Genomic DNA, 16,528 nt, shown 5'->3' on the forward strand with positions numbered 1-16,528 from the left:
GCAAATACTGTACACCAGTTAATGGAATTCTTTTAGGTATTTGTATCTTTCTGAAGCTAGCTTGCAAAAATGGGTTACATCCTTTTAAAGTATTACCATCGCCTTGCACAATGGTAATATTTTTTCTTTGTAGGCATAAGTGGTATTGCTGTTTTTCAACAACACAAATTTACAATATTCTTCAATTACTGTAACTCAGACTCTTCATCTCTCTTTTGGCACATATGTTTTTGAAAAGCAAGATGTTTGTATTCATTATGTCAAAAACAAATTGGTGGTGATAGTAATTCAGCAGTTGTAATAAAACTATTAAATAATACTAAAGGGCATCCTAAATAACTCACAGCCTCTGTACATAAGCACTAATGTCAAATAACCACACTCAATTATTCCACTAGTACCCCTAGGCAGGCAAATGCATTTTTGCGTGTAGTCCCTTTTTGTGATAGCTTTTGCTTCCACCTTTTGACTTCTGGAAAGAGTGAGCACACAACTTTTAATATATACAATAATAACCAAATTAGCTCAAAAAATGTAAATTGTTATGCCCCATTTTCAGTTCTGATCAGTAAATCAGGTGAAAGAGCAATGTAAGCAAATTAATTTCCACTGGATTGTTCTGTGTCCTCTACTACTTCAGTAATATTTATTAAAAGCAAAAATCAATAAAATTCATCTCCACAAGGAGGAGACAAAATAGGAATGCAATTGATACGTCAATAATTAACTTCATGTCTTTGCTGAAACCTTGGGGCTAACTGTCAGAGGTTAACATATCAGTGGTAGATAAATAAGTAAACATGTACTCTGTATTTGGATTATGTGACAGGTTCTGCTCCATAATGTTAAGAACGTACAGGGGTCAATGTTCAGGGGTATCTAGCATCAAAGAGAACCTCTTACAAAAATTAAGTCTCCAGCCTCTTCTTAAATTGAGTTCAGATAATTGAATTTCTATAACCTGAGGGCTAGCATTCCACCAGCATGCCACTGCAAGTTTCAGTGATTTACACCTAAAGTATTTATTGTGATAGGCAAGCTCTTAAGTTACTCCTTTCCAAAGAACTAAGTATGTTATGTTATGTTAGGTTACAGAAATTTATAAAAGCGCACATATACCCGGAGGTGTCTTGGCGCTGGACCCAACATTGACCCGCTACAACCTTGCCCCTAGTGCTGAAAGAGCCAGGTTTTTAATTGCTTTCTAAAAATGGTCAAAGAGCTGGCATTCCTGAGATAAAAGGGAAGAGAATTCCACAGTTTAGATGCACCGTAATAAAAACTGCGTCCACCCCAGTAAGCTTTGTGAATTCTTGGTACAGCCAGCATTCGTGCTCCCAAGGACCGAAGCTGTCTGGTGGGTTGATACCATGTAAAATGATCCTGCAAAAAAGAAGGACCTATACAATGTAGAGCTTTAAAAACAATGCACAAGGCTTTAAAATCAATACGCTGAGAAACGGGAAGCCAGTGAAGATTGCGGATTTCGTTAGAGACTGAGCAGTGTCTGGGGATATCCAGTATGAGGCGAGCTGCTGAGTTCTGAATCATCTGGAGTTTTCGCAGATGCTGCTTCTGGGCATTAAGGAATAAACCATTGCAGTAGTCCAGCCTGGATGAGATAAGGCATGAGACTACAGTTCTCTTGGTGTTATCGGGGATATAAGGAAAAAATTTCCTAATTTTTTTAATGAGGAAATGTGAAGCCGACACCACAGCATTTGTGTGATGATGGAAAGTAAGTTTATCATCCATGAGCACACCCAAGTTCTTTGCCTTAACCACCGGATTAGGCGGGGGACCCAACTCAACGGGCCACCGCAGTTCATTCCACGGAGGCTGCACACTGCCGAAAATCAAAACTTCCGTTTTACTGGAGTTAAGCTTCAGGCAGTGTGCTGACATCCATTTATTAATTGCACTCATGCAACATCTGAACTGCGAGGCCGGAGATTGTTGGGATTTAGAAGCTGCCACCACAATCTGGGTGTCATCAGCATAGGTGGTCAGGTTAAAACCAAATTCCCGAATAAGGGGCGCTAGTTCAGAAACGTACATATTGAACAATGTAGGTCTCAAAGAGCTACCCTGAGGAACACCACATGGAAGAGTGTATGGATCAGAATTGAAGCCATCCATGGATGGCTTTAAAGTTGATCAAGTGTCAGGCAACTTTAATAATGTTTAAATAAGCTGAGATGACTGGCTTGTAGATTGTTTTAAGAGCCTGGAATTTGACCCACTGTCTCTCTGGAAGGCATTCGTTCCTATGTAAGTTTGAAATAATATGATTTCACCAGCTGAGACCCACTTCAACCTGCATTGCAAGATTTTGAATTTACTGAAGTTGGCCCAACTTTTTGTCCAGAAACTCCTATAATGAGAGAACCACAGAAAAAATGTGTAGAGTTAATCGTGGCCCTTGCACAAGTAGCTGTCTCGTTGCCATCTTCAAGCTCACAAACAACAACTTGGTTTTGTTGTAATTAGGTAACATATATTACTGCATTAAAATCTGCATCATCTCCAACGGAGTGAAAAGAAAATAAGAATCCACATACAGATCTGCAGTCAAAGAGAGAAGCAACTGGGGGTTGTCGGCATATAATTGTCTTCTGGTCTTGAATATAGCTCTCTCTACACATCACAAATACCTGGCAGAAAGCAAGTTTTAGAGTAAAAATCTTCAATGAGTCTCTAGAAATTGAAAACTATGGTCTGTAGCTTGCACACAGATCTGTGCAGAAAATGATTAGGTAGTATACAATTGTGCGGACTGAAAAATGCTTGAACCAATAAAATGTTTTGACATTCTTAGAATACTCAGTTATTATGAGGAAAGAGAGAAGAAAGCAGAACTTTTAACACTTGGCTAAGCAATAGTGAATCACAACACAGATTTGAACTGTTTGTGGGATTCACATCTGTTTGCATTCGGGAAAAATGCGAACTGAGAACAGTAATTTTAAGACTGGTCAAGAACCGATGAGAATTAACTGGTTCATGGATGGTTCACTAATTTCACTCAATCAGGGCTAGAAATCAGCTTGATATACTAGTTTAGATGCTCAGTTGCTTTATCAATTTTTTGGTAAAATTTTGTTCAACAGATAAACCAAGAAAATACAGTGGAATTTGCCCAAATCATATTTTTCCTAATTTGTTTGCTCATCCAGGGTCAGGCTGGACCTTAATATCAGTCCTGCAAACTATTCAAACCAGTCTCACACTTCAGGAGGCAATGACTATAAAAGGGCCATTGGGGGAGAGGGGGATGAGATGTGTTTTGTCCTGGAAGCCCACCCTGCTGTGAAAGTAGACCCCTCGCCTGCAGCCCACCAACAAAGTGACAAAGGGGCAGAATGACTAGTCTGGTCCTGCTCTCAACCCTAGGACATTGCAATTGACAAAAATCCTAAGTAAAGTTTTAATATTGCATTAAATGTACTGCAACCCTGTATTGTTCATGAAGAAAACAATTATGCATGGTTGACATGCACAGGCAGAGATGAGAAAAGCAGAACTTTAAGCGTTTGGCTGAACACATGTGAGTCAGAGCACAAATGAGCAGTTTTTGGTGGATTCACATCCACCTACATTGTGCAATAAAGGGGAATATTACAAAGTAATTTTGAAGCTCTCTAAGAACTGATGCAAAATTACTGGTTTGTGGATTGTTTGGGTGGGTTGACCATTTGAGTGGTGCACAAATTTCACTCATTTCATGCTAGAAAGCAGCCTGTTTCTTTAGTTTGCCTGCTGAGTGTTGTTTTGGTCACATTTTGTTTCGCAGATGAACTATAGAAAATTCTCATTTTGCTGTCTAAACAGTCCCCCAATTTTTTTGCCCAGCCTGAGTCAGACTGGAAATTAAAATCAACCCTGTCAGAAATGTCCAAATATGCCCCACATCACAGGATGTCATGGCTGGAGTAGGGCCATGAGTGCAAAGGAGGCATGGTTTGGTCTTTGCAACTAAATCTACTCTGGATGCAGGCCCTTAGCCTGCAGCCCAACAGAAAATTGTGAAAGTAGCAGAATGGCCAGTTTGTCCTGCACTCAACCTTAGGCCATGGAAAATGAAAAAGTACCAGAGTATGTTTTTATTGTTGTGCCAAATAGACAGAAACACCAGATTGTTCCTGATGAAAGAAATTATTCACAGATAGCATGCACAAGCAGACATTGTGTTGTCACTATCTACAGCTTTGAATCCTATAAGGCGCTAAGTAAATACATGCGTTCCTGCCTCAATAACTTCAATGTGTATTTTTCACATTTCTGAAGGCTAGGTCTTCAAGGTTTCTACAGCATGATCTCAAAATAGTAGTGTTCAATCTTCGAAATGTAATTTGTTTACTAGAAAACATTATTAATTGTGAGCCCACCTAACACTTTAAAATTAAAATAACGATCAAAAGGTACTACCATAAATGGACATTGGTTTCTAAGTGAACACCTCATCCTAGAAGAAAACCATGGAAATACTTATTTTTCTTTCCAAGTTACTGAAATATCGAACTCACTCACAACTAGAATAAGAACCATAGAGAATCACATTCAATTTAGGAGAGCAATGAATCCAGTATAGCCTATAGACCACCACCGCTCAATTTAGAATTGAGACTTTGAAAGAAAGAACACTAGCAACTGGCGAACGACCTTTACAACACGGTCGTTAAACCGCGGTATGTTTACATCGCGGTCATTACAACGCAGGTCGTTACAACGACTTGCGCTGGATGGTACTATACACTAAGGAATAGTATGATTTACTATTCCAACACCTTCCCTACTGTTATGTAGGATGGAGTTGGAACAGTAAATCATACTCTTCCTAAGTCCAGCTCCTTCCAGCGCAAGTCGTTGAAACGACTTGCGTTGTAATAACTGCGATGTAACGTACCGCGGTCTAACGACTGCGTTGTAACGTCATATATTCCAAGTAACTTCTTTAATTACCTGAAGTCTATAGTTAAGCCCAAAATGGTTAATCTAGACCAAAGCAAACCGCAAAAACACTGAAGTATGATGGCATATTTAGCAGTTTTACATTATCCTACATATCTGAGGTAAACTGCTGCCCCATAGAGCCTATGGATGAGAAATAAAGCATGGAATATTTTTTTGATTTTTTTCTGAATGCTAGAACATGTTACTTAGACAAGATACTGCACTAATAATCTACCCCTTACCCCTAACACATCAAATCTGCACTACCTATGCCCAGAGCCTGTAAGTTAAATGCTACTAGTGGGCCTGCATCATTGTTTGTCCCACCCACCTAAGTAGCACTTTAAACATGTCTCAGGTCTGCTATTGAAGCGTGTCTGTGCGGTTGTTAAACAGCCAGTTCCACCTCGCTAATTAAAACCTTTTGTCAGATCCAAACCTTCTTTTATAGTACAGAGGTCACCCCTAAGTAGGCCCTGAACAGCCCAGAGGTCCAGGTGCAATGTATTTAAAAAGTGAATCATGTACTTTTTAAGTTTTACATGTCCTGTTAGTGAGAAACTCTTACAATCGTTGATCGGTACCACAAGGCCTACCTCTCCCATAGGATAACAATGGAGTAACCATATAAAATGTATTAAGCTGTAACTTCCAAATGGGAACAGGGAACTCTTTAATGATTGACGTCTTTGGAATTGTAATGAAAATTCCTAACTTATGGTAAAGTCAGGATTTAAAATACAATTTTGAAAATGCCACTTTTAGAAAGTTGGCATTTTCATGCCTTAGCCGTTTGGTGCCTGCAGCCTGCCTCTGGGTCACATGGATTGGTGTAGTTAACAGTTGGGCTTTGTGTATTCCTTCTAGACAGCCACACACAATCGGGGGCTTAGGTGGGCCTGGATGGGCCACAATGGCAGGATGGGAGGAAGGAGCTGGGCACAGCTCCCCTTACACTTGAATAGGATGTGTCCTCCCTCAGCACAAGGTGCTGCATATCCCCTGCATTTAGTGTGGAGTCAGGGCAAGGAAAGCAGGGCCCCTGTGCACTTCAAAGGCATGCCTCTAGAAGCTTCTCCCCGCAAGGCACAACTGGGTATAAATATTGGACCTCAGACATCAATTTTTCAGTACACTTCTGAATCTATGGATACTCTACCAGGGAGAAGAGCTTCTGTGCTGCTGAAAGGACTGCCACCCTGCTGGACTGCTGCTCTGAAGGACTGCTGACCTGCTGCCCTTGTGCCTGGGTGAGAAGGACGGGACCTGCATCTGTTGAACCCAGGACCACCAGAGTGACTCCAAGGGTTTGTTAGCTGGCCTGACTTGAGTCTCAGGGACAGGAGACTCCAACAACCTCAACCCCAGCACCTGGACTCTGCCACCTCTGATTCTGCCCTGCCCAGAGGTGCCACCCAAGTCATGGACCCTTGAAAGTTGGCCTATGGTGATCTGCCAGCTTCTGTGGATCCAGTAGAACCAACGCATATCCTCTCCTGTGATACCCAACACTGGGCAGAACAGACGCATCGCCATGGCTGCATGGATTGGACCTATTGCATCACCCTCGCAGCCCACAGCCCATCCTCAGCAACAGCCTTCCCATCCCCTCATCAACGGTAGCCTCAGCGATGGCGCCAGGCTCCACATTGCAGCCTTGTAGTTCCTGGGAACTGACGCATCACTATGGATGCGTGACGCATCTTCGATGCCAGACTTCACATCGCAAGCACTCGTCAATGGGATCCTCGACATCGATGCAGGACCTCGCATTGCCACCTCACCGTACTTCGGAACTAAAGAATCGCTTCGGCCCGCCGATGCATCTTTAAGGCTGATCCTCACAATGCTCCGCAAACCAGGATTCAAGGTACCTTGATCAGCAGGCCTACCAGGGTCTCTGTAGCCGGCCCACACTGTGTCGTGGTTAGCCTGAACATTTGTGTCAGTCCGGTGCAACCAGATATCCACAACTGGCCCTTTGTGCTTTTTGGTGCTGTTTTTACTGAAATTACTTGATTATCTCAGGTTCTACTGATTTGATGTTGTCATTTTGTTCCTGTTTTATTTCTTATAAATAGCTTTATTTTTCTATCTTGGTATCTGATCCTTTTTGTGTTGTGTTTTCACTTTATTACTGTTTGATGTATTGCACAGATACTTTACACATTGCCTCTAAGTTAAGCCTGACTGCTCCATTTCGAGCTACGTGAGGGTTGAGCACAGATTAATTTAGGGCTGGCATGTGCCTCACCCTGACCTGGAATGTGGTTGCTGTTTGGCCAGGGCTCACAACCCAATTTCTTACACTTTTTATTATTGCATCCCTGTCAAAGAACATTGAATGACAATCATTGAACAATAATGGTGAAAGATAAAAGGAGTGCATTTTTTGGTATTGTTCCAAAATGTTTTTGCATTGATGAATAGTTCCATTGGTCTTGAAGGGTTTATAAACTGCTATAGATTGTATGGTTACACACTTGACTTAACCAGCAGGGCTTACCTTTTATGAATATTAAACATATTTGTTAGGCACAAATGGGGCTATTGTATTTTTAGGGTTAGGGCCTGCTTGTGTACAAGCAATTGAAATTACCTCCGACTTAGGCGGTCCGATTGATCTTTCTATGCTGTGTTTCCTCTATAGTTTGGGAGGCCTTCTAAAGGGTTTCACTATTGGTATGTCCACCTCACATTCTGTACTTATTTGTAGTTTTGTGTGTACTATTTAGTTTAGTATGTACTAAAGTACTTTTCATTATTAAAGGAAAAAACATTTAGTGGATATTCATTTATGAAGTGTAATGTTTCTAAGTTCTTAGGGGCAGATGTACAAGCCCCTTGCGTCATTTTTGCGCCCCAGTTGCTTCACTTTTTTGACGCAATGGCGGCATAAAAATGCGGCCCATTTACAACGTGACAATCTAGGTAGATGCGTCACGTTGTAAAGCTCTGCGTCAGGTATAATGTATGCAGGGTGGGCATTCTAATGCAAAATAAAGCATCATAGAAGTGACGCATTGAAATCTACAAGATTTCACTGTGCCACTTCTAGGATGCCACTGCATCAAAACCTTACGCCTACTTGGAGCAGGCGTAAGGAGTGACTCAGCATAATGCGAATAGGCCTCCCCATGCATTGCTGGAGTTGGGTCGTGCTTGTGACATGACTCCAGCAATGCGTGACTTTTGCGTCAACAGATGCGTCAGAATTTCTGACGCATCTGTCAATCCTTGTGCCATGGTGTGCCGTATTTTACATACGGTGTATCCATGGTGGCGCAAGGGTTTCTCAGGGTGGCGCAGGCAAAGTGATGCATCTCTACAGATGTGTCACTTTCTTGTAAATCTGCCCATAAATGTCTAGCACAAAGCACCTCCATGAGTAAGATTTTGACTGATCTACCTTGCAAGTCATATGCTAAAATGGCTACCTGGTTCACAATTTGGGCATCTACAGTATGGAATCTGCCCAGGACACAAGAAGCAAAAGCCCCACTTATTGCAAATGATGCACAGAGCCTCGGATTCAGATTTCGCACAGTGGTATTTATTGGACTGAGTCTTACTGCATCATTCCAAGTGTTCCTGCATGAAATGAGGCATAACATGCAGAATCAGAGTTTTGTACAATTATTACCACATTTTGCCACCTTTTCATGCAATTTTGCCTATTTATATTTCAGGAGGCGAAAATGGCGTGGTATGCTTTTTTTCTCAACAATTAATAATCCCAACTTGGGATCAAACATGTCTTTGTTTCCAAATGAGAATACAATAAGAATTACAATGAAGCCCTTAATGTTTGTTTCTAATTGCAAAATACCTTGCATACATGGAACACAGAGAAACAACTGATACAATGTCATCTGGCACCTTATCACATTGTGTACAAACCACAGTCATTGGTTTCAAACAGACAAACCATCTTTTGAATTACAATATGGGTGCTTAAAATTGCAAACTAAAAGTCAGCTTGGTTTGTGTCTGCATGGTTTGTTAAAAACGCATCAGCAAAAAACAAAACATTTAGGGGCCGATTATGATGTTGACCATCTCGTAAACGGGACCGACCAACCTCCAGTCCGCGGTCCCAACCGCCTGATTTAGATGCAACCGAACATTGTTTCGTCGCATTCCGACATTTCCCTATGGGAGCATGTGTTTCAGCCATAAACCGGCTGTAGTACATGCTCCCATAAGGAAATAGGAGGTGATGTTAATGCCTGTCACTAGGTGCAGGGATTACTCGATCCCCCAACTGGAGTCTGCAAACACAAGGAGGCCCTGCTAGGGGAACCCCAAACACGCCTTCCAACAGGGTTTCCAGGTCAGAAAGGCCAGCATGACACTGACAGAAGCCTTGCATTGTAATCCCAAGGGCGCAAATACCGCCCTTTGGGATTACGGACCGGCCTCTGACTGGCTGATGGGCTCCTTGAGCCTGTTGGAAGCAGGCCGGAATGACCGGTCGGTTTCAATTACGACTGGCTGATTCATAATCAGCCCGTCCGAATTGAAACTGACGATGGCGGTCGGAGGCTTTCAGACTGCCTTAGTATTAAGCCCCTTAATGGTTTTTGGAAGGATCTTGATCACCATGACAGGTTCCCACTCAGTCTCCTAAGGTAGAGCCTAAACGAAGGTGTTGTCTGTCACTGCGGTTGTGGTCTGGAATACAGGAATATCATGATACCCTAGTTTTATTGTAGTTAAAATATCAAGGACAAAACATTGACAGGTAGGTGCACTTAGAAAAGTAGAGTTTAATTATTCTTACCTCCACATGTACATACCTAAAAGTTATTAATATGTTGTCAAGGTATATATATGTGGAGTTAGGTATAGAAAATCTATACATACTTATCTGTCAATATTTTGACTGAAACAATAATCACAATTGTATTCCCTAATCAATATTACGGACACACACATGCCACTGCAAGGGCCTTAACAACCACAGGTTTTAGTAATGCGTCTATGTTACACTGGGAAAGAAGAGAAGATGCACTAAGTGTCACAGATAATAATACCCTAAAGATTGTTTGCATGTTTCCTTCCATCAAAATTAAGATCATTGGGCCTAAGTCAAAAAGACCTGTCCTATCTTTTAATGGGAGGAGTTATTCGCCCAGACTTCCTATAAAATTGGAGTTTGCGAATCGCAAACAAATTGGTAAACGTACACAAAAGAATAACTTTACCTTTGAGAATCCGGCCATAATGCCTTTAGGTTTTCAACAATGTTGTGCTCATAAAGCCGGGCAATCACAAACTTTCAGGATTTGAGGCAGCAAGATACAAAATGAAAATGTTCCAAAGGTACACTGAGGCGCAAATTCTGAAAGGTGTCACACAACGCTGTGCAGCACCCAAAGAGTCTGCACTGCATTGCGTGACAAGAGAGAGCAGGAGTGCACCATATTTACAGATATATGGCTCTCTCCGCCCTTCTCCCTAGCGCTGGCCCTGATTTCAGCTGCTGTGCACCTGGCACACTTCTTAGCGCACACATTGCTAGGGTACGTGCCAGAGTCTACCATAGGTTTTGTACAGGAAGTGTAACCTTCCTGTAGGACATTCTATGGCTAGACAAGTTTAAAACCTTGTCCTACTTTGTATGTTTAGTGCACAGTGCAGCACGCATGCAAAGTACATAAAGAAAGAAGAAATGAAAACATTTTTCCTTTAATGCTTGATTTCCAGTGGTGTAAATGTTTGGCACTAAACCCTGTCTACTAATGTTAGTAGATAGAGTTTAGCATAAAAAAGCATGGGTGGTTGCATGGGAATGCCCATGTAACTTCCCCTTAATGCAAAATAATACAAAGCTGCGTTTTGAACTGCTTTGTGTTACTTTTCCATACAAACCAAGGCTATTACCAATTATCGCTGGTTTGTTAATCCCTAAATAGGCTTAGCTTCAGGTTAGTGTTACAAAAGTAATGCTAACTCGATGCTAAACCTTTGTGAATCGGGGCCTGAGAGTCACACACAGCTTTGTGATCAACGATTTACACTATGCAAATCATTGCAAATTCTTAGAAATCAGGGCGTGATGCTGCAGCCCTTGTTGATTTGATATCGACTCTGAAATGCGGTGGCATCATTCACAAATCAAAAGCTGTCCATGAGAGACAGCTTTCACTTTGAGTATGTGGTTATGGGCAATGTAGGGCACAATTCAGCCCAGAGGACCCCTGCATGCTCCCCCTCTTGTCATTCCCATCATGCAATTTTTTGAAAGGCGTGGGCAGTATTTTCTAGCATTGTGCCTCGCAAATTCTATCATTGCATTTACAGCCCTTTCAATAGAATGAGCAATCTAAATTCTGTCTTGTTATTATGCATGACTCAGGCTTTTAGGAGAATTATCCTAACTCCATTTTATGCAGTGACAGATTAGAACATCCGCTATAGTACAAAATTGGCCTCGTTATTAAAGGGTTGATGTGCAAAAATTGCTTTGCAGCCCAAGACTAAGGGCCATATGTACTAAAGCATTTTCCCATAGACACAGAATTGGTTAAACCCTTTGATACATCTGACCATTAGTGCATTTGGTGCTACATCTTTATTATTAGCCCAATGATCCACTTCAATTTCATTTTCTTTGCAGATGACAGTAACAGATGAAGATCTCTGGATCAGAACATATGGTAGACTCTATCAAAAATTATGTTCTTCAACTGGAGATATTCCCATTGGATTATATAGAACGGAATCACAGAAGCTCACAACATCTGAGGTTTTGTTTGTTTCTTTTTCTCTTATTATTAGCTTCTTGATGAAGTACAGTAAAATTAACCTATTATTTCATTAGATGAATGTATATGTGACAAATTAAGTTTTTTGAAGGACTAATTGAAGTCCAGTGGTGCTACCACTGGTCTTATATGTAAACAATGTTGTGGAAATACATACAAAGCGGCATATATGGCCATCCTATATTGCATTGATTTTTGCCCACACCAATCATTCATTGTACATTAATAAATTAAACAAGAGCCTCCACAAACATCAACCAGTATTTCGAAGGCTTTCAAGAAGAAGTAGGCATAACACCCAGCCACATAATATTTCAACAAGGTGATCTATATGAAGATTTTCATATCTGTCAGGCACTAAAATACTTAGGGGCTTATTTGCATGCCCTTTGCGCCGCCGCTGCGTCACTTTGAAGATGGGGGAAAATGGTGCACCTGTGACACAAGGGGCTTGTAAATAAGCCCCTTAATGGGTTGATTTGTCTGTGAAAGTATATAATTTGTGAACTACTGCCATTGGCTTAAATAGCAACATTAAACAAGTATCCAGATAACCCACATGAATACAATATTAAGCATTAACAGTCTTATTATGTTTAATTCTTTTTTGACTTGTTTTCAGCTTCCTTTGAAAAATCCATATTCACTACTAATCTGCCCTTATATCTCTCATAACTGTCTTTCATGCCAACCACAAATGTAAGCTGGGTTGCCTAGCTTGCAAAGCTGTTCACTAAAAATGCCCTACCTACCTAGCCAATCTACCTAAGATGTACAGAGGTTTGAGCAAGCACAAGAGCAAAGACAATCTTCTTCCTGAGGTACCCTTATTTAGAACCTCAACAGATTTACATTAGTCATTCTCTGCACATACCTCTCTACTTTGGAACACTTTACCAGTAGAAATTAGGACGAAACCTACATTGCAGTCTTTGATCTCTCTTCTAAGAACTCATCTCTTTAGACTGAGTCTGGCACACTGACTCTCTTGTGACGTAGTTGATGATGCTATGGTGTGTCTGATGTCTACCAAAATAATATGCATAGAAAAACATGAAAACTTTTCCCACCTTGGATGTGTGCTGTACAGTTCAGCACATCTGCAAAGTGGGAAAAGTTAGGAGAAATATAAGCATCTCTTCTTTTACCACCTTCTTCCAAGTGGCATTATTTTTTGGCTCAAAACCGTGTTTGCCCGTTGTTAGTAGATAGAGTTTTATGTTGAAAACCATAGGTAATTTCATGAGAACGCCCATGTACCACAAATGGAACTCCCTTTTGGTACAGAGTAATGTAAAGCAGCAATTTGTGCTGCTTTGTGTTACTTTCAGGCAACTTTTCAGTGCAACACAAGTTTTGCCCTGGAAAGTAAATTTAAAAAAAAAAAACTTTTTGCAATGGTTTGCGTCACTTTTGTGGCGCAAACCAAGCTCAAGATATTTGTAAATCTGGCCCAGTGTGTCATTGAGAATAGAATATGACTCGTTACTACGCTAGTCAAAACATCGCATGGCAATACAATGTAGTCATTAAAACGACTACGTTGTTATCATGCAATGCCATTACTACGCGAGTCATTACATTGACTTGCATTAGATGGCATGCTGACATTAGAAATATATGATTTACTATTCCAACTCCAGCCTACGCAACAGTAGGGAAGGTTTTGAAATAGTAAACTATACTATTCCTAATATGAGCGCACCATCTATTGCAAGCCGATGTAATGACTTGCGTAGTAATGGCATTGCGTGCTAACAACGCGGTCGTTGTAACAACCGCTTTGTAATGGGATCGCGGTGTAATCACCGCGATGTAAAGGTCGTTTTCCTAGAGTATATAGTCTGGTCCACAATTTCAGGATTAGCAATATTTTCTCCTTAAAGTGAGGTGGATTGAAGGGTATTTGGTGAACTTGCATATCTCATCAGTATTAGAATAGGTAAATCTTCTTTCTGGTTTCCCTCTGCTTCAAAGAATTGCTGCAGTAGCTAGACATTTTATTTTCTGTCTACAGGGTAAAGATGACTTCAATTAGTGAATTGCTTCACCAATAGTGCAGATAAATAATCAGTTAAGATGCATTCTCGACACAACACTACATTCTGAGATTGTGGGATAAGCCCACGACCAAGGTGTTTAGGCTTTGGAGAGGAGGGTGAAATATATTTTACCACTTTATGCTTCAAAACCCATGGATTTGAGATAGGAAAGAATTCACAAATATTCATCAAATGCAACTAAGATTCTTAATCCCCCTTCAAATGGCCAAAGGAGACCAAGTCTTCATGTACATATCGATTAGGAAAGGTAGTGATGTCATACATAATAACCATGAGACACTGGTGATGGGGTTCTTCTTAGATTTGGTAAAACATGAATAAAGCGGATAATGGTTATCCTGAATATTACAACCAGTTTTAATTCTTATCATAGAGAGACTTTAATAAAATTAAATCAGCCTACCTCTACATAATTTGGAACCACACTCAGAGATCTCTTACAACCTCAATACACAATCTACCCCGGCTGCTTACTAAGAAAGGGTTTCTAACCATAGCAGAATATCTCCATCTTTAAAATTAAAAGATATCAAAAGCCTTATTTAGAGTTTGGCGGATGGGATGCTTCGCCAAAATGTGATAGACATCCCTTTTGCTGCATTACAATTGCCATAGGCTATAATGCACTTATAATACGGTGGGCAGGACATCTGGCACATTTGCGATGGAGTATCCCATTCACCAAACACTAAATAAGGACCCAAGGCTCCTATGAATAGCTTCTAAACAGCACTGCACCATATACATCATTATATGCAAAGCAAGGAGAGGATCCTATGATGAAGAATTGCCATTAGGTGGGTGAGAGTCCAGCAACCTCAAAAGAGTCCTGAAATAATAAGTGATATATGGATATATCTTGATGTGCTAGGGAGTAACTGGGTCTATCATACTCTTGGTCAAATTTTTTTACACTGATTTAATGTTGGCAATTCTTGAATTTCACCATGAAACATGCTAAATTTTTACATTTTTGCAGAGGTAATAATTTGGCACTATTTTTGCCCATGGGGGACTGGTTTAAGTATGAAATATCTTGCCAATAGACTTTTTCTCCTTAAACAAGTCTCCTCCTGGTATCCTGCTAGACTTCTTAATGCAAGGTGTACCCTTATGTAGAAAAGTTAAATGAGGTATCAATTTAATTTGAAAAATACATACAATTTCACAAAAAAGTCTGCAAGTTCTTCATAAGAAAATTCATACATTTCACACACTATCCTGGTACACTGAAAGTCTGGTGATATCCTAGTCTGACATGGTCTTTCTGCTAGGAAAAGCTTCAAACTGAAAAGAAGCCATAAAAGGTTTAAAATCACATGATATGATCATAATGAAACAAGAGAATAGACAACTGCCCTTGAAGCAACTCAGGCCTGACTATACTCTGATCAGGATCAGACAATGCAAGAGAAGCAGGCAATAGAAGTTTAAATTGCATTCAAATGATGGGAGTACGAGTGAAAACAACTAAATGGCTGCAAAATTCCAATGTCCAGATTTACAGTTGCTGCCTCTTCCCTTTCTCTGTTTTTCCTGAATATTTGTGGAGTTCTCCAGGACAGCGGGAGAGGCTGGGGCTGTCATTGAAGGAAGAACTAGGATTCTTTGCCCTCTTTTCTCAGGTGATTCCCACCGCCACCATAATATTGTAAGCTGTGAGTAGAAGGAGGGAAGCATTTGAAGCCACCAAACTTCAGATATGAAAGCTGAGTGAAAGGCAGTGGCTGTAGACGCTTCCACTTCCATTCTCCCACAGCTCACACCCTCTTCATCTCCTTCGACCCTGCACACCAGTGTACACACTCTCAGCAACAAATGTTATTCAGTTAATGGGAGAGGTGTGGAGGTAGAGAGTGGTAGCTGCCAGGGGCTGCAAACATGTTTCACACTCCCTATGGCTGCTAAGAAGAATTTAATTTTTTTTAAATAAACCATTCTGCCTTCATAAAGAGAAATCATTTATTAAATGTGTAGCATGCTGCGGGGAACTTCTTTACATTGGCACTCCCCTTTTTAGTATACGGCCAATATGCTAGAGAGAGCATTATTGCTCAACACAGTGAGCTTTAAAGGTATAATATCGGGAATATCTGTCATAAAGTACGTCTTGATGACCTAGAACATCCTCACCTCAACTCGGTCCAGAATCTAGTTACTTCCTTTTCAGAAAACTGAATAATTGATATATGGATATATCTTGATGTGCTTGGGATTAACTGGGTCTATCATACTCTTGGTCAAATTTTTTTACACTGAATTAATGTTGGCAATTCTTGAAATTCACCATGAAACATGCTAAATTTTTACATTTTTGCAGAGGTAATAATTTGGCACTATTTTTGCCCATGGGGGACTGGTTTAAGTATGAAATATCTTGCCAATAGACTTTTTCTCCTCAACAAGTCTCCTCCTGGTATCCTGCTAGACTTCTTAATGCAAGGTGTACCCTTATGTAGAAAGTTAAATGAGGTATCAATGAAATTTTCAAAATACATACAATTTCACAAAAACGTCTGCAAGTTCTTCATAAGAAAATTCATACATTTCACACACTATACTGGCACAGTGAAAGTCTGGTGATATCCTAGTCTGACATGGTCTTTCTGCTAGGAAAAGCTTCAAATTGAAAAGAAGACATAAAAGGATTGAAATCACATGATATGATCATAATGAAACAAGAGAATAGACAACTGCCCTTGAAGCAACTCAGGCCTGACTATACTCTGATCAGGATCAGAC

At 40.5% G+C, this 16,528-nt stretch overlaps 1 protein-coding gene across 1 annotated transcript in view; it reads left to right on the top strand.

Moving 5' to 3' along the window:
• LOC146833914 (potassium channel subfamily T member 2) overlaps window positions 1-16,528 on the top strand; it is a 1,568,236-nt gene that overhangs the window by 1,513,835 nt on the left and 37,873 nt on the right. Inside the window, exon 26 of the mRNA XM_085599924.1 lies at window positions 11,576-11,704. Coding sequence (XP_085456050.1) covers window positions 11,576-11,704 — 129 coding nt within the window. The remainder of the gene's footprint in view (window positions 1-11,575; window positions 11,705-16,528) is intronic.

Source organism: Triturus cristatus, chromosome 4_2 (genome assembly GCF_964204655.1).
Source record: "Triturus cristatus chromosome 4_2, aTriCri1.1, whole genome shotgun sequence".
In the NCBI taxonomy this organism is placed as follows: domain Eukaryota; kingdom Metazoa; phylum Chordata; class Amphibia; order Caudata; family Salamandridae; genus Triturus; species Triturus cristatus.